This window comes from Dermacentor silvarum, chromosome 2 (genome assembly GCF_013339745.2).
Source record: "Dermacentor silvarum isolate Dsil-2018 chromosome 2, BIME_Dsil_1.4, whole genome shotgun sequence".
Classification (NCBI taxonomy): Eukaryota; Metazoa; Arthropoda; class Arachnida; order Ixodida; family Ixodidae; genus Dermacentor; species Dermacentor silvarum.
In genome coordinates this window covers 152,900,775-152,923,676 of record NC_051155.1, presented here as the reverse complement: position 1 = coordinate 152,923,676, position 22,902 = coordinate 152,900,775, and the positions used below count along the sequence as shown (strand labels likewise).

Genomic DNA, 22,902 nt, shown 5'->3' with positions numbered 1-22,902 from the left:
CATGGACATGTTTGGCACTAGGCACCAGATGGCACTCTGTCTTTTAACATCTTCTTTACATTTGCGTTCCTGTACATTATTCTATAAGTGACCAACAGAAATGCTCGGTAGCGTCCCACAAAGGGCTTGCATTTAATGTACGTAAGGTGCCTAATGCTATTCTAAAACTGTCTATTAGTAGTAGAAAAGACATGTTTATCCCATGGGTGGGCTAAAAATACGGCCATGCTCATTTCTTCACAGAAGCGAGTGCGAAATGGTTTCCTAAATGTCATAGTGTGCAATACGAAGTGCTGTTCAGCCATGGCTGCAGGTTGTTTTCAATGCATGGTGACTATGGAGTGGGCAGCATGACGACGCCTAATAGTTGTAGTGGCTGGGCATACCCACAGCAAGTGTGATGCATCCGTAAGCTTATCATCTTGATGGCAGAGGGGGCAGTGAATGGTTGTTTTGTTGGTTTCACCGGCAATGCTGTAGACTGGTAAAGTATTGTTTCAAAACTTTATTTTCATTAATTTGGCAGAAAAAGGTGTGTCATTACAGAAGTAAGTGGAGGTAAAACTTCAATTTTCTTTAATTTCCTCCTGAAATCTCAGCACTGGTTGGTCAACATGACATCACAAATTTTGAAGTCTTATATTCTTGCGCTAGGGCCTTTCTGGCACAGGAATATTTCTTGAAATTTGCCAGACTGAATTTTGGGTTCCTTTAGAACAGAATGTAGTCTTTTACTACAAAAAATATTGACTATCACATTGACTCACAAAATGAATGCACTCGAGATGTGTGGTTGCTGAAATGCATAAATATATTGATGTGCGAATATTTGAAACTTCAAATAGTATTTGATTTGAAAGATACCGTTATTATTCAAAATACATTTCAACTTTGATATAACGAAGTTGGTAAAATAGGTACCTTGTTTTGTCATGTTGAAGTTTCGTTATATTGAGATTCGACCTTTTTTTGCAAATAAGTTGTCGCCGACAGATTTTTCTCACACAGAAGGGGCCGTAGAATTTTCCAAATTATCAGGCAATCAAAAACTAATTTCAATGGGTAAAAACATTTCATTTTGTTGAATTTGAGTCGGTAACCAAAGATATGGTTTCTGCCATGTCGACGATATCTTCACATCTGCTCCGCTGCAGTGGCTGGTAGTGTCACCCACAGTGGGACACTATTATGAAGAGAGCAGGAAGTGGGGAGGGAATGCTTCTCCTGCCTCCCGCTTCAACGCATCACTGAAACTAGCGTTTATGCGACCTCTAGCACAGAATGCACAGGAAGACAGCGTACATGAAGCCATGACCATTTCGGGCTGCCCGGCGGGAAAATTAGTTCTCTTGTGGGTGGCAGGAATTTTCACGGTTTTCATGTAATGCTGGCTTCTTTCTTGGCGGTACAAAAACTTACATTTTTTACGATAATTCGTACTTCATGTGTCGCAAACGTGCAGCTTATCCATGCCCCTTTGGAAGTTAGAGACACTTATCATCTTCATCACAGTGTGCTTTGCATTTCTTCCTCTAAGTCCCCGTACCACCTCTGAACTATAGCTCCCTAGCAGTTTTGGTAGTTCTTAGCAGTTTCACTCTTTCCTATTTTCGCAGACATACTTTAGGGGACTTCACCTCATGAAATGGCTGTGGTGTAATACACGCAAAAATCTAGGAAGGAATGGTTACAGCTGCCAGCGTTTCGACACTGGATGATGGAAGTTGCAGGTGACGCCAGACGTGCCAAGTGCCACTATTGCAAAGCAGAACTTTCTGTAAAGCACGTGGATTTAGTCACGCACGCTGCTATGAAGAAACATATTTTGGCTGCTGAACCGTTTTCCTCTAGTAGACAGGCAACACTGCAAATACCACAAAATAAGCCTCAGATGTCATGCGCTGTTGAAGGAAGCCTCAATCTTTTTCATGTGCGCCCATTCCACTATTGTGACTTCATGCCAGCTGAATGCTGAACGATAAATGCTGCTTCAGTCAGACGCTGCCCGAGCACGCTGTTCACAAGATGTGCATGATGGAGCTCTACGAGGTCAGTGATGGCACCAGCCCTAGACCTAGCCACGCCAGCGAACAAATACACACAGAGGAGGCGCGACCATATCAAGATGAAACAGAGGACATTTTTATGTAATTTTAATCACTACCCAGTAGTTCAACGCGTTTTTCAGCTAGTGACTGTAAGCATCCCTTTCCATTAATTTTTATTTTCGTTTCGCTTTGCAATATGTTTCCGCACTTCACAGTCCCACAAGAAAATGCTCTAATAATACTGACATTTTACTAGGCGTGTGCGAATACTCGAATATCCGATTTTTTGAATATCGGCACCTATGGTGAATGACCCGGCCATGGTCGGTGCCTTCATAGGTGCAGCGTTCCCACAGCATGCAATCTCTTATCGGTACAAGGCTCATCCAGGCCGATGACGTGGACAGAGGGAACAGCAGCGTGCATGGAAAGCACGAGAGCATGTGTGCTGATCGGCCTGATTAGCCACCGCAAGGCACGCTGATCGCATTGAATAAGCGAGTTCAGTGTTCCCGCACGCAGATCCGTGCACTTGGGAGCTCTCTATACCCACACACTTCACAGCTTCAGAGGGAAAAAAAGCACTTAATTCTAGTTGACAGACATTCCATTGCAGTAGTTTCCAGCAGGTCGACCACGGACCCCAACGCCGCTTCAACGGCTGTCAATGTAGTCCGTACACGTTATATCGCGACCAATCACTGATGAGCCACCTGTAGAAATACATTGGCGATAAGCTCCGTGACGGTTTGCGGCCCGTTATCACATTGGCTGACGGCGAATTTTCGTCACAGTCACATCATTGGCCACACTGTCTAGCCCATTAGTATTACAGAGGTGCGTCGTCGGGTGTCGGTGACTAAAGTTACGGTTACCGAATCAACGCAGGTATGTTCACAGCGGTCGCATGATTCTCATACAGCTGACAAACTGCCTCGCCAATGAAAGCGAGTGCATGGGATGACTGTTACATGTTCACGGCCACCATCTTTACGAAATACCGTACAGTGGCCCTCGTTCCAAATGCAATTCATAGGTGTACAATGGTATCTTTTTCATAGCTCGAGCGACCCGTCACAAGACTATATATATATTAAAAAAGACCCGTCACAAGACTACAGCTTTAGATTGGCATGGCGGGTTTGAATATATTATATGACAGTGCGCTGACCCCTGGATGCAGACGCAGTTAAGCAGATGGATGCGGACATTAAAGAAAAAAAAAAAAAAGAAAATAGAGCGTGGTGGGGGCGGGGGGGAGCCCTTCTGTTTTCTGGAAGAAAGCTTGAAAGCAATACTTTCTAAGTAATGGAAGGTTGTCCACTATATGGCCAGTATGGCCCACTATTTAACTGAAAACCCCATTGGTATTTAGGACAACTTCACTATTTCTTCAGCTCCACAGGGAAAAAAAGCACTTAATTCTAGTTGAAAGAAATTCCATCGATAAACAGTATTTTCCAGACCTTCATATAGGAATTGAGTTATCAATGCAGGCACACTAATTTGGTGTTGCCTTTATTAAGAGCAGGGCATACTATGCATCTTGATTCATAGGCACCCAAGTTACTGATAGCTAACAAGATTCTTGTGAAGTACTAATGTGAATAGCTTCCAGAGTATGTGCAGCACTGTGTTTTTCACAAAATTTGGAAGAATAAAAGTTTCTGTTAAATTTTCTGATATTCGATTTGAAATGTACTGTTCGGTACACCTCTACAATTTAAATCTTTTATTCCATTATAGCCAAAAAGAGACAGACCTTTCTTCCCAGTGTAATTTTTCTTGCAACTGTGTTTTACCTCGATGCAATAAAACATTCTCAACGTGATTCTCATTGTTGTCTGCATTTAGTGAGCTTTTAGTGGATTTTGGGAGCTCGTATCACGGGGTTTGTTTTTTTTGGGTCTCAACTAGCGGGTTTATTTCTAGTGGGAAACAGTGTTCATTATGCACTAAATGTAACAGTATGCCTCAAGTCTTTACGCAATTATCTGTTGCCGTGGTTGAACTGATTTACCCAGGTTCTTGTGATGTAGTGCAAGATGACGTGTGCAAACCTAGTGATTTCCCAGTATGCCAGCCTTAGGTCTAAGTAGGGTTAGCATCTAAAAAAATTGCAATTGGAATTGAAGGAGAGGCATTACTATCACATGCATTTAGAAACTGTTTTTGGCTCCATTCCTATATTACGAGTTCAGAAAATGAGGGCAAATCTGTCACTCTTCTGTCAATGTGCTACTCACAAAAACGTACCTGTACATGTCCAGGACTTGCTCTGCAGTGAGCGGCACATATTCCTTATGTAGCAATGTCCTGGCCAACTCAGACAAGTCGTAGCTTTTGCATTGCACCAGCTCTCTGGCAGACACTTTGGCATCACACACAAGGCGACCAGGTGTAATCTGCTTGTCAGCTGTCTTGCCCTGCACACGATTCACAAGCATGTTGGCTACCAGTAGCGCACCCAGGATCTCTGCCAGGGGAGGGGGGGGGGGTGTTGACAGTTTTCCAATGCCATCTAAACAGCACTAATTTCAATTTCTTCACGGGAAATTGTCAAAAAATGCGCTTTTTGCGAGTGTGCAGACGATTGCGCGTCTTATATCTTAGTTGCAGTACTCAAATGGTCAAGGAAAGAAAAGGGGTTAGACAAAAGTGGGGGTTAGGTCGGCCTCAGGGGGGGGTTACAACCCCCGAAACCCCAACCCTGTCGGTGCGCCACTGTTGGCTACTGTCTCCTTTACAGCTGCAAAACGTACCACTCGATGGCCTATGGCCATGATGCCACATAAGTAATTAAACCACATAAGGCGCCGATTGCATGATGCATCACTCTGTGAGCATGAAGCATGTGGTGGCATCAAGTGATTTTAAATTTGAAGGCAACTTTAACTAAGCAAGGCATCCTTAAAAGAGCACTAAAGCAGCGCATCAAATCAGCTTAGATTGGTAGAGTAGTCATTTAAAAACTCTATCGGAGATTGATTGGTGGAAAAAAAGTTGCTTAGTACAAGAAAAAACAGAGGCAAATCTTGAATTTGACGCCCAAACCACCACACCCATGACGTCAATGTACTGTCACAGACTTCATGGTAATTTCACGTATCTTGGTTGTGTTTGAGCAGGGAAAGCTCCCAAAGGCCTGCTAGGGTGAGCCTTTGAATACATTATAATGGAATACATATAACCCATTTCAGTTGAGAAAAGTATCGAGCAGACGCAATTAAAATCTGTAAGCATAAAATTTGTAACATATTAAGCATAAGGAAGAGAGGAAAAAAAGAAAAGAACTGCATTAGTCCTAAAATGATCCCTTTTCACAATGCTATGATTAACTGGAGTGCCTTGTATGTATGTCGCAGCAAATGCGAGTGCCACTATGCGAGTGCCACTAGTATGTCGCAGCTTCATGATTGACACCCGAGGATATGAGTTCATACATTTAATTAGTTTTTTTCATACATGGTGTAGTTTCTCACTTTGTATCAGTCCCTGTTGTGGGAAAAGTTTATAAGAAAAAGAAGTGAGCAGAACAAAACTGTTGTTAATCTCACCAGGGCACCAGCATTTCCTCGCTTCAACCGCCCAAGGCGGGACCAGTTTGAAATCTTGAGCGTAAGCATGCGATGAAGCAATACGTCCAGGTCAAAGCTCTGAATGTCATGGCCCTAAGACAATGAAAGAAAAAATGTTAGTCCAAAACAAAGGCACCAGTAGCAAAAACAATCCAAATAAATATTTGAAGACACCCAAAATGCATGTTTGCTGCCATGTGTGTGCAGTTCTGGTTTATTCTGTCAGATGCACTAATGTAAGTAAGGATATGAGAATATTTTGTTGGTTATCTTTTTGCCACATATGCTTTTGATGTCACATCATTGTTTCACACCTTTCGTCAATACACCTGGACTTAATGAAATTACAAGACGCTAAACGTTTTGAACGATGCATGCTCTAAGCTGCTGTTGGTAGCAAGCATAGTGCGGCAACCACCCACATGCAATATTCAAATGACGCGAGAGGCAGACCTTGTTGCGCTGCCGCGTCGTGGTGTGGAGCAGTCACAGGGACGTGGCATCGCGAAGAAAAGTAGCAGCAAATTTAAATTGTTGTCCAAATAAATACAAACGTGCGCTCATAAAGAAATGACAAACATACAATGAGGCTAAAGTCTTGACTAAGGTGCATTAGATCTAGCTTTAATATGCTGTAATCGGCAGTGGTAATCCGTTCCATGCCACCAGTGTGAAATGCCGTGGTGCCAACTTGTGAGCAAAATGCAAAATTAGGGGTGTGCGAATATCAAAATTTTCTAATACAAATTGAATACGAATACTTAGCTTCAAATACAGAATTGAATATTGGTATGCACATGCATTTAATGGCAAGTTGGCTTATTTAATATGTTGGAACATAGCAATTACATTGTCAATATTACAAAACTAGACTAGAAGGCCATTACACTAAAACATTGTGCGTTTGGCTGATGTTAACTTGGAAAATTGAGTAATTCCCAACAGCTGTCCTTGCCAACCTGTGCCTTATTATACCACATCAAATGTCCGTAAACTCGGAGGCATTTGACCCTGTGCCAGTCGCCATCATCGCACTTGCTATCAGGCAATAAGCTTCGAAATGGGAGTGGCGCTGCCAAAAAAAAAAAAAAGTGCGCCCTCGCTGTCTGCAATCCAGTGCCCCTTGCTATTGAGAGGCTGGCTTTCCTGCAGAGTGCAGACGTTTAGTGGCTAAGTGTGCTTTATGGGCGAAATTAGGTGAGAAATCACTTTAAATGAAGCCTGCCACAATAATGGACCACATGAAGCATTTTTGGCACATGAAGGTGCATACTAGAGTATAGCGTGTGCTGTTCCGATGAGCATACGAAGAGAGTGGCAACGCCAAGGTGGTTGTGGTCATCACTGTCCACCAAAAACTGCATCTTAATAGTACTAGACGGATGCTGCTTACAACTTCTGTTGCATAAAGAAACTATAGTAATTGACAGTCGACACCAAGGTTACTGCTCACAGGCAACTGATCAATTAAAATGCAATTTATGACAAGTAATCTACTGTAAATCCTCGTTAATATATCTTCAAATTAAGTGGACTTTCGAATTGCCCAAAAATAAAAAAAAAAATACCCAGAAAAAGAAGTGCAAAACTGCATGACACGAGCAGGTCACATTTATTTTCTGTGCCGCAAGACTAGAAGCAATCACTGATGAGGGATTGTTTAGTAAAGCAGTTCTCAGCACTAAGGATACTGATTTCTAGCCCGCTAATCATGCGGACCATCTCGGTGACCACTGCTACACTCAAGAAAGCTGTGGACAATGTTCAGGGAATAGATAACCGTTGCTAAAATGGGCCCAGGAGTGGGCACATAATTGTCCATGCCATAACATGGACTTCGTCTTTCACACGTAAAATGTCAGCAGGTCTGCTTCTGTGTTCAACTAGTCTGCCTAGGCCATCACTCAGGTCGCAGTCTCCGTAAGCGAGTGGAAACGCGCACGTGGCCGAGATTCTTCATGTAGTAAGGAACTGTATGCACACAAGCAGTGGAGAAAACTTGGCAATGCATGCCATGTCACACAGCTAGTAGTTACACAGGAAAAACCAGAAACAGAAACACAAATGCGCGACGTTTATTGATGATGTTGATGATGCCCTCATTTGCATTTCTGTAGCGGGTGGAAACATAAAATTAACATGCACCTCCCACACAACGTAGGTACTTCGCAGAGCTGTACGACTTATCAGTACCTACATCGTGGAATCGAGCGCTAGCTCAAATGATGGTGTCCAAATCGCAGCCCCAGTGAATGCTCTTTCTGAGCCTGGTCGCAATAGCCATGCATTTATGTACTGTAAGTGCCATAACCAATCACTATTACTAGATGAAAGAAATTGCAGGAGCCGGAAACACGTCTCAGCTGCCATATTTCTGACAGCATGCCAGTCTCAGAGGCCACAACCGGAACCTACGATTTATCTAGATGGGTGCACACGAGCTTTTTAACTTTTCCAGCATAATTCACATTAGAAATTACGGGACTGCACAAATTCTACAAATTAACTGAATTTTCAAACAACCCAAGACCTGATTATCGAGATTTAACTGTATTATGTTTAGCATTTTAAGCAAAAGTCTGCACACAAGTACAGCAATGCACAACGGTCAGCAGACTGTCCCAACAAGACACAGGGTTCACAGGAAGACGGAGATGAAGTGATCAACAGAAGGTGAACAAGGGAAGCCCCTTAGCCTGGAGCCAGCGTCTTGACAAAGGCACTAGACTTCATCAGCTGTCAGCATGACAAAGACAAGTCCATTTGTTGAAATGTTGGCTCCAGCCTCAACATGCCAAAACTAGCATATATTAAGAAAGAACCAAGCAAATTTGGTACACACAATTAAGATGTCAGGGTCCAACCTCTGGAGCTTTGCAATGAGGAAAGTCAGCAAAGAACGTTCAGAGTCCATCACTTCCAGAGAGGTGTTCTTGAAGTTGGCCACTTCATTCATAAAACGGTATGGGAAAATTGTGCCAGATGGCTTGCTGAGGGCTGTAACAGAAATGAAGAGTGCTTTGCTTAAAATGATTAGCCTTTAGATTAAACAGTAAGCAGTGTGTCAGAACGAAAAAAAAAAAAAACGGAAAGAAAAAAAACTATATTTTTGACCGACACGTAACCGAAACGTTACTTCTTGTTTTGTTTCGGAATGAAACTGAAATATTTTTTATCGGTTTTCGGTTCATGGGGAAAGTCGGCAATCTGAAACAACAGACATAAGGAAACATCAGCATCAGCGCATATCTCAGGCAGGGATAGTGCGCGCGATAGTCGGCTGAGAGACTAAACTACAGGCAGGGATAGTGCGCGCGATAGCCGGCTGAGAGACTAAACTAAGCATGCTGCTCGGCACTAGCAGATCAGCATCGTAGCAAAATCAAGGGCTTGAGCGTTGAAGAGCTTATTGTTTCATTCTCTACGGGTACAATGCCTTGTTAATGAAGTTTCATCGTTCGTTTATGCTCATTAAAGTTTGTTTTTATCGGAACAGTGGTCTCGCATTTTGGCGAGTACACTAGACGAGATGAAGGCACTGAGCATGATCTCACTTCTGAGATCATGCTCAGTGCCTTGACTCGACGCACTGAGCATGATCTCAGAATTCGTAATTCACTTATTAAGAAAAATAAATAATGCTTTTATCGTTACTGCGCTTCGAAAATTTTCCGTGCGAACCAAAGCTGTTATGAACCATTACGTAAATTTTTTCAGTGGAATGAAACTAAAACCAGAATGAAAAACATTTCGTTCTGACACCCTGACAGTAAGTGAATAAGTAAATACTGTAAAGTCAAACCTGTCACAGTAGAATTGGCAAACTAAATTAATGACTTCGGAGACAGAGCAGTCAGTGCAGAATGCAAGAATCATAACATAGCATTATATTTTAAATTTTCGAAACCACAAATTTTCAATTGAATTAGCCAAAAAGTGAATAATAAGACATGTCATTTTTAACAAAAGTTACAAGACCTGGACCACTATGATGTAAGGGCTACGTATGGCACTAAACCCAGCCCCAAAGCCAAGGAACCACCTGAACTATGACAGCAATGACTCTAAGATACATAAAAAATAAAGTGCCTGTCACTGCCTCTCAAATGAACCACAAATGTGACGTCTAGCCCCAGCAATTTTTACAGAGAAAGTTCAATCATCATACGTGTGTTGTCTCCAGTGACACGAGTGCCTGTGTGCAAAGTGCAAGATGCCATCTCCCGCCGAAGCCCTCGTCTGCAACCCCCACAGGGAGAGAGGAAGGTGGGAGAAGAGGAAGGCTGTCCTTACTAAGTGCTCCTCCACAGTATTCAAACCTTCAGACTAAGCTCTTATACGACTGCCTGTGCATCTCAAAGAGCTAGTTTGGTGATGAATGTGCTCTGCAACTCGATTGCATGAGAGTGCATCGGCACCTTTGTATCAGCAGTGAAAGTGCAACCACCAACCTCAAAAATAGGCATAAGAGGCAAAGAAAACTATTTGCTTTAACATAAAAAGGCATGAAGTGTTCCTGTTAAAGTATAACCCACTTATAGCAATACTGATTTTAACAATATATAGGATGTAACTATGAGCAGCCCTAGCAGCGTGAACTTTGATGTGTGCGTGTTCTATGGTAAAATGAGTAGCTTACTACAATAGAGTTCCGTTAATTCAATTTTTCGTTTATTTCGATCCCGATTAAAGGTCCCGGCCTGTGCCCATGAATTTGTCAGGGCCTAAACCTTCGTTATTTTGATTCTAAAATATGCCTTAGCCGGATAATTCAAACTTGACAAATCAGCACCCATGCGCCTGACCTCTTTAGCAAGCCTAACAACCTAGCAACATGAAAATTTGGGAGACCGCCGCGCGGTGGTTGGTGTAAAGATGTTTGACCCCCGCCCCTTGAGCGCAACGCTCACATCACAGGCGCATGTGCGCCTGTGAAGTCGGCCACATATACCACGTGCACCTGTGAAGTCAGTCGCGTATCATTTCAGAAATACTTGCAGCTACTTGGCTTCTGAGAGAGTCATCAATAGTTCTCTATCGGTCTGAAGTGAACTCGGGGAAACACAGAGTAGTTCGGCGTTCCGCACTTAACTCGACGACCTGACAAAGTCAAGTGAAGCCTACCGTGCCCACGATCATATAACGACTGCATGGATTGCTAAAAATGCGCGAGCCAGCCTGAGACGAGCCAATCTGGAAAATCCAATATGGCAGCGCCAGCCGGTTGCTCGCGTTCGTGGTGGTGCCGGCGGCCGCTACTTCGATTCAAGGTGCATGCTGGTGACTAACTGTTCCCGCGCTGCGTTCCTGCATGGATATATTACAGGGCGTAATAGGATTATAGCGATAGGGCGTAAAAATTTGAAAACCAAGCTCTGTGCTGTGGCGGCGACTTTTTGGGAGATTTGAGGTCGTGTCCCTACAATCGGGAGATGTGTTCAAAATTCGGGAGGCTCCTGGACGATTCGGGAGAATCGGCAGGTATGCAATAGTGACCCCAATAGCGAATTCATTAGGGGCAGCACCTGTCTCGGAGGAGCTTGGGGAACAGTGAACGCGTTGAGCACACGTCATCTCCCATCGAAAATGGACATTTTTAGCTTGCCATAGGAAGATTTTCAAGCAATAATCATAGCTGAATATGTCTGAATACAGTATTTACACGATTATAATGTCTTTTTTTTTTTGTTCAGAAAAATTGTCCTGAAATTGCATAAGCTGTGCAATCGGATGCAAAACTAAAACCGCCTTTCTGACCTTCCTATGCTTTAGCGCATATCACGAATGTATTGCGGCGAAGCTGACTCCAAAACGCCATGAGGCCAAGTCGACTTTAGTAAACCAGCCTCCACATTGTGCTGGTGCAATCACATTAGACCCTTGCACATTTATTTTTCTTGCTAAGATATTGTGTGCTTGTTAGATTTCTACTTTGTTTAGCAGCTGTAATGTCGTTTCTATGTTAGTTTTCTACTTCGGATACTCTGGACCGATAAAAAGTGGGTGCATGTTACAATTGGGCTAATACTGCGAAATAAATCAGCCGTGTGTTCTGGAATTTCTTCCGCACCTTGCTTAATTAAACCCGCCAAATTTTCATACTATAATTACGTCGGTCCCACCAGGGTCGAATCAATGGAAGTCAACTGTACAATGCTCCCATGCCGCATAATTAAAGTTATAACACGTTAATCTGGCTACTGGGTGCCTGCACCCAAAGAAGAGAATGCAAAATTGTGAGGAAAAAAAAGAAAAGGAAGAAACAGAAAGAGAGAGAGAGAGTCGTCGCACTTGCATGCATGCGACACACCTTCACCACACCCGCATTGTGTTCTGTGCACGCCGCCTGGCACGCCTTTGCTGCATAGCCAGCCTTGTGCTCATCTCCCTTCCATATCTTCGAAACACGAGTCGGTGGGGTGGAAGGGAGATGGGAGAGAGGTGCACGAAGCTCACTAAGCGGCGAAGGTGTGCCGAGTACACAGATGAGGAGCACACAGATGTGGTGGTGGCTCGCACTTTTTTTTTTTCTTCTTTTCCAGCATTCTGCATTCTGGCACAGACAGCCAGTAGCCAGATTAATGAGAACATTGTAGTAAGCGGGTTATTTTACCACAGAACAAACACAAAAGTTCATGGTTTTGCCACCGTTATGAATGGCTCTGAATGTACTTTTTCTGTCTAATTAACATGTTTGATGTCGATCCCCTTTGTGTTTTTTGTGCAACCCAGTTACAACAATTATCGGTTATAGCAACGAAATTTTCTTGGCACATGAATACTGTTATAAGTGGGTTCGAGTGGATTTTTGTATGGCTGCTGATGACTATGGAGATGGAGACTCCGCTGCTTCGTTTCCATTGGATGCTGGCACTGCTTTTGCTCTTTTGTGTCGTAAATTTCCATGATGATGATGATGATTTATTGGCATCCCCTTTGAAACGGGGCGGCGACAAATAGTCACCTAGCCTGCTTGATTTAATCAGGTCTACTATACATGTTCTTTATCTAGCATTTTTGTATACCTCTCATCATTTTTCTTTTTCAAAAATTTACCTTGTACCGCTGCCTATGATTTTAAGAGATCAGGTTGTATCCATCTTTTCCTTGCTTTTTTTCCACCAGTACTCTAATCGTCTCTTGCTGATCTCTACGGCTGATCTGTTTATGTTTCCTTCCACTTTAAACCCAAGCGCTTCTGGGAGTTGCACGTTACCTACGGTTCTCGCTGGGTGGATCCCGTCGCATTCCATTAGGATGTGCTGAGTGGTCTCTGGATCTTTACTGCAGCATACACATGTCTCATCTAGTTCCGAATATTTGTTCCGATATGTTTTTGTCCTTAGGCAACCGGCTCGAGCCTCAAATAGCAAGGCACTGCCCTTTGTGTTATCGTACAGATTTTCCCTTCTAATTTCTTTCTTCTCATTCTTGTAAATCTCCATTGTCCTTTTCGTTTCCATTCTTTGCATCCAATTCACGGTCTCTATTTCTTTCACTTTCTTTCTGATGACCCCTGGTTGTCTATTTACAGTTTCGATTATCCTGTACTTGGTTGCCAACTTCCTTGACCTCTTCCTCCATTCTGTGTCCACGCTTTTCATGTAGAGATACTTGTGCACTTTAGCCGCCCATTTATTTTCATCCATGTTCCTGAGCCTTTCTTCAAAACTAATTTTGCTCTGTGCTTCTCTGACTTCAAAAGAGGCCCAACCCATGTCACCCTGCACTGCCTCATTTGTCGTATTACTGTGTGCTCCCAAAGCCAACCGGCCTACTGATCTTTGGTTAACTTCCAAACCCGCCAATATATCCGATTTTAAGCATATAATGGCATTTGCGAATGTTAGTGCTGGCACCATTACTCTATTCCAGATTCCACGCACCACCTCATACTTATTGTGGCCCCACAGTGCTCTGTGTTTCATTATTGCTGCCATTCCGCTTCCCCTTTATTTTCAGATTATCTTGGTGGTTGCTTGAGTAATTCTTTCCTTCGTTTATGTGTACGCCGAGGTACTTATATTGCTTCACTATGGGTATTACTTGCTGTTGAATTGACACCACGAAGTTACTCGTGTGTTCATTAAAGATCATAATCCCTGATTTCTCTGTGCTAAACGCCTAGATTTGTTGCTGCGTTCCCACAGATATTCGCAAGTATCTGTAAATCTTTTCTATTGTCCGCTAGTAGCACAATGTCGTCTACGTACATCAGTCCAGGGACCTTCTGTTGCACCATTTGTCCATTATGCATGTAGGATAAATCAAAACCTAATTCGCTGTTTTCCAGTCGCCTTTCTATGCCCTTGACGTAAAGCGTGAACAACAATGGTGACAGAGGGCATCCTTGCTTCAATCCTTGGTGAATTCCCACCATTTCATTTCCTTTTCGGCCTTCCCATGCCACTTGTACTTGGTTGTCTCGATATATCTCCCTCAGCAGCTCCACGAAATCGTCATCTATGCCTTCGTATTGAAGAATATCCCACAACAATTCCCTGTCTACGTTGTCATAAGCTCCTTTAATATCTAGAAATGCTATCCATAAAGGTCTTTTCTGAGCTACTGAAATCTCTATGCACTAAGTTAGTACAAACATATTGTCTTCTAAGCGTTCTCTATGCTTGCTGCCCTCTGGGGGTGATTTGGGTCAACTGATGCATGGCTAAATACCTCAGAGTTCGAAGTTTGATGCCACTAAATAATGCATATGCTTGCTGGGACAGAGGGTAAGCCCAAATTAAGTGATTTTCCGAATTAACAAGGATCAAATCTAACAAGGATCGCTTTTTCTATTAACATAATTAAGGAGCAGGGATGGGTGGGTTGTAATAGACATGTTTGGGCAGCTAGGACTGGTAGGCCACCTTAGTTTAACCATGTAATAGTTGTGACCACAGCTGTACAAACAGTCTTTACTGGCAAAGTTCAAGCGTTTTACACGCTTTATTTTAGACTCACCGCAGAAATGAGTCTGATAAGGAGGCTGGGGTGCCTGCTTGTCAATGGGGAAAGCATGATGAGCCAGCACTGACACAGCAACAACCTGGAAAGAGAAACCTATTGGGTTTTAAAATGCAAACAGACTTCTGATGAAATAAAAGTACAATTAGTAAAATGTTCTTCTACAACTTTCCAACACTAAAGTGTGCAATTTACTTAAGGCAGTTGTGTATTTAAGTGAAATATGTTGGCAAATTATGCCTGAATTCCTACTGGAAAAGAATTATTTTTAAAACACATGCACCACATTTATGAATTCTTGAGGGCAGATCATGGCTTAAAGCATGCTTCCAGTTTTTTTTTTTTTTTTTGCATTTCCGCCTTAGGCAAGTGTAGTAATAAGCTTGCAAACAGAAAGAATTTCATTTACATTGGCCAGCTGTAAAAGCCGTGCCGCATGCTTTCGCCTGTGAACATGTGCTAAGATCTTTCCTTGTTATAGCTATCAATCCTTTTAGCTAAACTATAGAACCATGTTTACCATTTCAGTTCTCCTGAAGTTGTCTGGCTAGCACTCTGCACATGTGTTCTTTTAACCAATTAGCATGTTGCAGTGCCTCCAGTGGTCTTCACTGCAATTACAGTCAACGACCGATTTACTGGACGCCCAATTTTTTGGACATGCCCGATAATTTGGACGCCTTCGCGCCTTAGAGTCAATGTATGAGAACGTCTGAAATTTCGGATGCAAAAACGCTTTGTTGTCTGATTTTCCGGACTTTCTGTCATTACCGCAGGTCTGAAACGACGTTATCGAAGCTACCACCACCGCCATTTTGATTATCTCGGCTCCTCGAACAGGCGCTTTCGCACGCAGATCCGCTGGCAGGCGTAGCCACCACGGTAACGCTAGGCCTAGTTACTTAGACGTTTGCTACCAAGCTTCCTGAGGTTCGGTGCCGTGTTTTTCATTGAAAGAATTCGCCGCTGTCAGCAATGGCGTTGACGCCGCCTATGTGATCCTCGCCAATGGCTTCGAAGCTCGGAAAGCATGATGCGTTGCATAATGCCAGTTCCTGAAGGTCAGTTTCCCCTCTATACAGCAGTGTTATGCAGTGAAGCATACCAAGAGTGAGAAGGGGCAATTGTTACGATACACAGTATGTATTCCGCACGCGTACACCTGCCGTTCCTGTCACAGTACGAGCACCGACACGCCTAATAAGTGTACTGGCAGACCTTCAGAACTATTCCGGACGTAACTGTGGCGATTTGAGCCCTTGGAGCCAGTAAAAGCATGCATTCATTTTTTCGGACTGCCCGATTTTTCAGGCGTTTTCACGGCCCCTAGGGAGTCCGAAAAATTGGATGTTGACTGTATTTTTGTTTCATGCTACCATCAGACTTACATAACTAGAGCTCATAATGCGTTTTGCTGCACGGTCACGCAACAATATTTGTTTAAACAGTAATGTGTTCTTCCAAATGCCTTCAGAGGTAAGACTGTCCTTCATAAGAGATTATACGGGTATACAACATGTGATCAGTTTATCTGCATGCTGGCTCTAGTAGTCTCATGCCCTAAAGATGATGCGTCAATGGTGTGTTTAATTATGCCTACCAATGAAGCCAGCTCCTGAATGCACTATGAATTGCAACACACAATGGCATTACCATGGTCGCTGCATCACACATACACCCACAAAGCAAAACGTACTCTAACCTGCACAACACCAACATTAGCAAAGCAAATCATGACAGCACTAGGTGTTGTGACAAGATCATATCCTCCTATCTAGGCTGGCCTACAAGCAACATCATTTGTTATCAGATAAGGTAATAGCAGGGTCCTCAATACTTTCTATTTGGTCACGAAACTTCTGCGTAACGCTATGGGAGAGGTCCATATAGCGCCTGCAGTGGGCAAACCGCGGCACTGGTTCAAGTAGAAGGTGGACTGGAGCAGACGCCGAATGGATTCCACAGGCGCCCCCCTCCTGTGCTGCCTTCCCGCTTTCCTCCCTTGTGCGCGATTCGACTCACCGGTTCACTCGGACATACAGTATACAGCGCGCAAGGACAATGTTATCGCCCTTGGACTTCAATCGGAATTCATCGCGATGGATGGAATATTGCGGCGACCCCGACGGCAGAAATGCACCTGTAGTGTCCGTATCATTGCTATCGCAATGGCACTCATACATTTGCGCGTGACCTGTGTTCACTCCCGGTAATTTTTAAAAATTGCTAACCGAAAGAACAAGTGTGTTTTATACACCAGTTCGACTTATATATTCTTTTTTTCCAGAAAAACTGCCATTTTGAGGGGGGTGCGACTTACTTCTTGAGAGGCAGGGAATGCACGGAAAAGACAAAGTGAGTATACTCGGGAGTGGCAGTGAAAGGGTTAAATAACTAAACACAATAATAAGGAACATAACAAACTACAGTAACAAAACCAACTCAACCAGTCAACTAATTACCTAATAATAACTAAAACACCAACTAAACTAAGTAAACAAGGTCTCTAACAAAACTAATTAACTAATCAAAGCTAACCAACTGATTACTAAGTTATCTAACTTAGTTCAACAAAATTAAGAGATTAACAAAATTATTCACTAATAACCTACTATAATAACTAAGCAAATCTAATTAGCTTTCTAACTAATCAACTAATAGCTAACACATGAACTAGCTAACCAAATATAACTGACTTACCCAACTAACTAACTGGACAAAGTGCAAATAGAGACAGTCGAACTAAACAGTTTGTTCAAGGAAGGCTACTAGGGGGGAGGGGGGCGACGCCAATCATAAAACGGTGCTGTGTATAATTTAAACACAAAAGCATCGCACCTTAATTTATTTTGCCAAAAGTTCATGTTGGCATGTTCACTCTACAAACATGCTGAAATAAATGTGGGAGAGGCGCCTTTCCTTGTGAAAGATTTGTGTGATCGCGCAGCCCGGCCATCTGGTGCGGCAGATTGTTCACCTTCTACTTACGCCAGCGCGCCTCTGGTGCCACCTTCTGTCCCTATATGAAACTTTCGGGGAAGTTTCATGACCAGATGAAAAGTATTGAGGGAATTTTATAATAGCTAATAGCTTAGACTTTTATTTCACATACCATCAGGATGCCTTTAAGGCAAATAAAATTAGGAAGTCACCCGTAAGTGACAAGGAAATGTGAAGAAGAATATGGGTAATAAATAATCCAGATATAATGATGGGTAGTGATATTCCAGTGAAGATTAAGGTGAAGTGGAACTGAACGAGCTATCAGTACACACAACACACAAATGGTGGTCGAGAGGAAGAACAGGATGAGTGCCTAGGGAAGAGAGATGCAGTTCAGGTTGGTAAAGGATTAGAGATGTCAAGATTAGGAAACTTGCAGGCATAGGGCAGGAGTAAGAGGAAATTTCTGCAGTTCCATTTGTAGTGTGATAATGTCAGTTTTCAAGTCCTTAAAGGTAGCAAAATGACCAACCTCATTCTGACTTGTGACTGGGTTGTGGACGGTTCGCAGACTCAGGGTTGCTGCAACAAGGGGTGGTGGAGCCTCTGCTTTAGAAACAACAACATTCTCTGGCTTGTTTAGCACAACCTGCAATGAAACCATAATTATAATATGACGATGCAACATTGATGATAAGCCAACCTCATGTGCCCATGGGCTCTCAATTGTTCAGCCCTGGTATTTGTTATGAATTATGATTAAACAGTCATAACTAAAGTAATGATAGCACTAAAGTGAATGAGTAAGCCATGTGGCAAAAGACAATGATAATGGTAAGAAACAAAAGTGCTTATGACAGCCGAACTTTACAATACATGTCAGAGAAACAAGTGCAATAAATAGAACAATGATCAAAAATAACTATAAGAATACCAGTAGGCACCCTTAACACAATCTCTGCTAAGGTGAACAATATGTGTATTTTGGTAATTCTCATAAATGCAGTGAACTTATTTAGGTAAATGTCCGATGAGACAAACAGATCCACAATCCTTTTAAGTTCCTTTTAAGAGGAAGTCTACTCTAAGCAGATGATTTTGAATATACAAGGTTCCAAATAGTTCTTGATTGTAGGCATTGATAGCCCATATTTATGAACATTCAATCATAGCCAGATATATAGACATATAATGGGATTACTGGCACCTGCTTGAAGCAAAGGTCCCTACAAGCTGCAGCTGTCATCTGGCCATTTCAAGCACCTGCAAACCTGACCAGCAGTACTTAGCTAATCATACCATTTCACTCTCAGAGGGAGCACACTCTTTCAGCTGAAGAAGGCTTTGTTGCTGCAATATGGAGCGATTTATCAGCGAATATCAGGCACATAGCTTTTTGCAAAGCTTGCAGTGATCTAACTGAGCAGGCCTTATTTTAGGTGTGTGTGTAGATTTATAAGGTATCCTGATGCAGAGAATTAAAATTCGACATCTGTGGCTATATTTTTGTTTAACTATCAAATTTAAACATATGTATTCCTGAGGACATGTATTTTGTTCTTTCTCTGAGCAGTTAAAGTAATTTTCAATTTTATATTCACCCCTGACCAACCCTACCATCAATGTATCATGCTCAGTTAATTTGTTTTATAACTGGATCAATGTCTTGACCACACAGAACACACAGGTTTGGCAGCTCCATGCATCCGTAACATAACATCAAGCATCACATTTGTAATTATACATCCTGGATTACATGACTTGCTGATCTTATGATTCTGGCAGAGCAAAACGTTTAAAGCTTCAAATGACTGGAGCATTACAACGTTGCAATAGATAATGCCAGCACCCAGAAGAGTAGCGATTAAAATACTGCTACAAAATTAATAAAATAAAAGCCCAAACGGGAAGCTTACGACAGTACCACTTACACAATAGTTCACCAAAAGCATTTGTTAAAAATTCACCTCTGATAACCATATATTTCCTCCTGCAATAATGTTCTGGCAGTGTTTTGCATTAGTCAAGTTATTACAAACTAAAATGTGCTGTTCATCACTTCCTAGGTTTTCTTGTCTGTTTTCGCCATCTACAACTCCCTGGAACTGACTTTAAATAAGTCCTCAGAGACACCCTTAGAGCGCTGCAGTTGCCATAAAGCATCTGTAAGTTATACAAGTTTTTAACTGCACAAGGAAACGATTTGCTGCATTGCATTAATTGCATGCTGTTTTGTCTTTTTTGTGTGCCTACACCAGCTATGGCCATTTTCAAGCATGTTACTCAATGCCCTTGACAGATTTGCACTGTTGCCACTGTAAGAATACAATTTGCCACTTTCTACTCTCCTCTCCTCCTTTCTCCACCATTGCTTCTAGCTGCTGCACCCATTTGAAACATTAGAAAGAGGTTTGTAATTAAAAGCCATTTTTACTGCAGGAAGCTCTATTAACAGTAAACAACAGCAGGTAGCTAAAGATAATGAAGCTTATGACAAGTAATATTTTGATTGAAACAAAAACCAGCACTACAACGCAGGACTAAAAACAACTGATCTGAGAGACTGCAGGTTCTCTGATGTGAACAGAGGAGTACCAGTGCATAAAACAGGCTATCGGTTCAAAGCCAATATCTCAAAAGCAGCACTAACAACAAGACAGCAGCAAGGATCAAGGGAGATGCTGCAAGCAATGTTCTTTTCCCGAGTTCTTGCTGCTGTCGTGATGTCTGTTCTACTTTTAGGATGTAGGGGAGTAATACTATTACACTCACTTGTTCATGACTGCAAGATCTTATGATCTGGCCATTTTATTTATTCATTTCAGGGAGCTTTTGAACAAAGCACACTTTAGCGATCATCATCATCACCAGCCTATTTTTTTATGTCCACTGCAAGACGAAGGCCTCTCCCTGTGAACTCCAAATGCCCCTGTCTTGCGCTAGCTGATTCCAACTTGCGCTTGCAAATTTCCTAACTTCATCACCGCACCTAGTTTTCTGCCGTCCTCGACTGCGCATCCCTTTTCTTGGTATACCCACTCTGTTACTCTAATGGTCCACCGGTTATCCATCCTACCCACTACATGGCCTGCCCAGCTTCATTTTTTTTCTCTTAATGTCCATTAGAATATCGGCTATCCCAGCTAGTTCTCTGATCCACACTGCTCTCTTCCTGTCCTTTAACGTTAGGCCTAAAATTTTTTTTGTTCCATCGCTTTTTGTGTGGTCCTTAACTTGTTCTCGGGCTTCTTTGTTAACCTCCAAGTTTCTGCCCCATATGTTAGCACGGGTAGAATGCAATGATTGCACACTTTTCTTTTCAGTGATAGTGGTAAGCTCCCAGTCAGTGTTTGGCAATGTCTGCCGTATGCACTCCAATCCAATTTTATTATTGCGATAGCAATTATATGGACACTCCAAAGCAGATTTCTGCCGTCGGCGTCGGCGTCGCCGTGAGGTTCCGTATGACGTCAATGGAGATGAAATCGTCGCCGCGCGCCACCGAACGCTGTATGTGCGGGTGAAAGGGCGCGAGGGACGCGCACTTTCACGGAGAGTGAACCCAGGGCGGAGAACAAACGCGCGTTCTGCTCCGTGCTCCCTTAAGGACTGCAGAAGTAGGCGTCTCTTTCCTCCTTTACAATCACCATATATGTAGAGCAAACGCGCCTTCTTCTGACGCACGAAAGGCCGTGGGGGGGAGGGGGAGGAAAGGGAGGCGACGTTTAGCTGCGGCACCAAGTGCCTATTTATATCAGAGGCTCCGGCAACAGTCACCAACGCCGCACGCATTTTGTGCGAACGCGAGCAAAACGCCGACGGCGTCGACAACAGTTCTGCGTGTTGCCGGTGCTGCTGCATGTCCAAGTTTATACAGCTGATAAAGCTACTATCATTACTCCGTATAGCTCTCTACAAATTTGCTATCGCAATTGATGCTTTGCCTTTCAGGTGAAACTGCGACAACTTTTTTCTTCTATAAATTTCCTTCTCATGATCAGGGTACGCTGTGAGTAATTGACCTAGATAAACGTACTCCTTTACAGACTCTAGAGGCTGACTGGCGATCCTGAATTCTCGTTCCCTTGCCAGGCTACTGAACATTATCTTTGACTTCTGCATATTAATCTTCAATACCACTCTTACACTTTCTTGGTCAAAGTCATTAATCATTTGTTGCAATTCGTGCCCATTGTAGCTGAACAGGACAGTGTCATCTGCAAACCGAAGGCTGCTGAGATATTCGCCATTGATCCTCACTCCTAAGCCTTCCCAGTCTAAGAGCTTGAATAATTTTTCTAAACATGCAGTGTATAGCATTGGAGAGATTGTGTCTCCTTGCCTGACCCCTTTCTTGATAGGTAACTTTCTACTTTTCTTGTGGAGAATCAATGTAGCTGTGGAATCTTTGTAGACATTTTGCAAGATATTCGCGTATGCCTCCTGTACTCCTTGATTACGCAATGCCTCTACGACTGCCGTGCTGGTATATCTACTGAATCAAATGCCTTTTCTTAATCTATGAAAGCCATATAGAGGGGTTTATTGTATTCCGTAGATTTCTCAATTACCTGATTGATGACATGGATGTTATCTATTGTAGAATACCTCTTCCAGAAGCCAGCCTGTTCTCGTGGTTGATTGACGTCAAGTGTTGCCTATTCCATTGGAAATTATCTTGGTGAATATTTTATACAACACTAAAAGCAAGCTAATGGGCCTATAATTGTTCAACTCTCTAATGTCTCCCTTCTTATGGATTAGTCTAATGTTGGCATTCTTCCAGTTCTCTGGTACACTTACACTGGTATACCATAACAATAATGATATCTAAAACACTTACCTCTACCTTGCACCAGCTGACTGGAACACTTGGAGGTACTGAGCATTGCAGGGAAAAAAGAGAACAAAGAAACACACCACATTAAATGGAATCTCAGAGAAGAAAGCAAGAAATATGAGGCAGCCAAAATATTTTTTTTACATAATGCAGCCATGTTAATGGCTTTTGTAATATCTGCAAAGGACTTCCCGAAAAAAAAAAAAAGAAAATAGAAAAATGAATAAAGAGAAGCAATAACTACTATTGCATGGAAATAGTACCAGTTATGTTCCGCCACGTTTTCCTTTCCATATTTCACCGCAAATTTTTATTATTTTTTTGCTTCTACAATCGATCCCGGATATATCAAACAGTTGTATATTCTCCTCGAAAATCTTGTGCAAAAGTATGGCGATGTACTACATGTACATCGAACTTTCATTCACTGCCACATCAGATATGTATTGAACGCCGTGTTGCGCCGCGAAACTGTGCTTCTCCTAACAGAGATGAAATCACTTTTCATCTCGTCAGAAACATTTAA

General features: G+C 42.6%; 1 protein-coding gene across 1 annotated transcript in view; it reads right to left on the bottom strand.

The window, feature by feature from the left end:
- Positions 1-22,902, bottom strand: part of LOC119441919 (DNA polymerase alpha catalytic subunit) — a 123,207-nt gene that overhangs the window by 69,298 nt on the left and 31,007 nt on the right. The window contains exons 14-19 of the mRNA XM_037706583.2: positions 22,380-22,417; positions 18,069-18,185; positions 14,591-14,675; positions 8,469-8,623; positions 5,606-5,719; positions 4,305-4,474 (exon numbers count right to left, since the gene is read on the bottom strand). Coding sequence (XP_037562511.1) covers positions 4,305-4,474; positions 5,606-5,719; positions 8,469-8,623; positions 14,591-14,675; positions 18,069-18,185; positions 22,380-22,417 — 679 coding nt within the window. The remainder of the gene's footprint in view (positions 1-4,304; positions 4,475-5,605; positions 5,720-8,468; positions 8,624-14,590; positions 14,676-18,068; positions 18,186-22,379; positions 22,418-22,902) is intronic.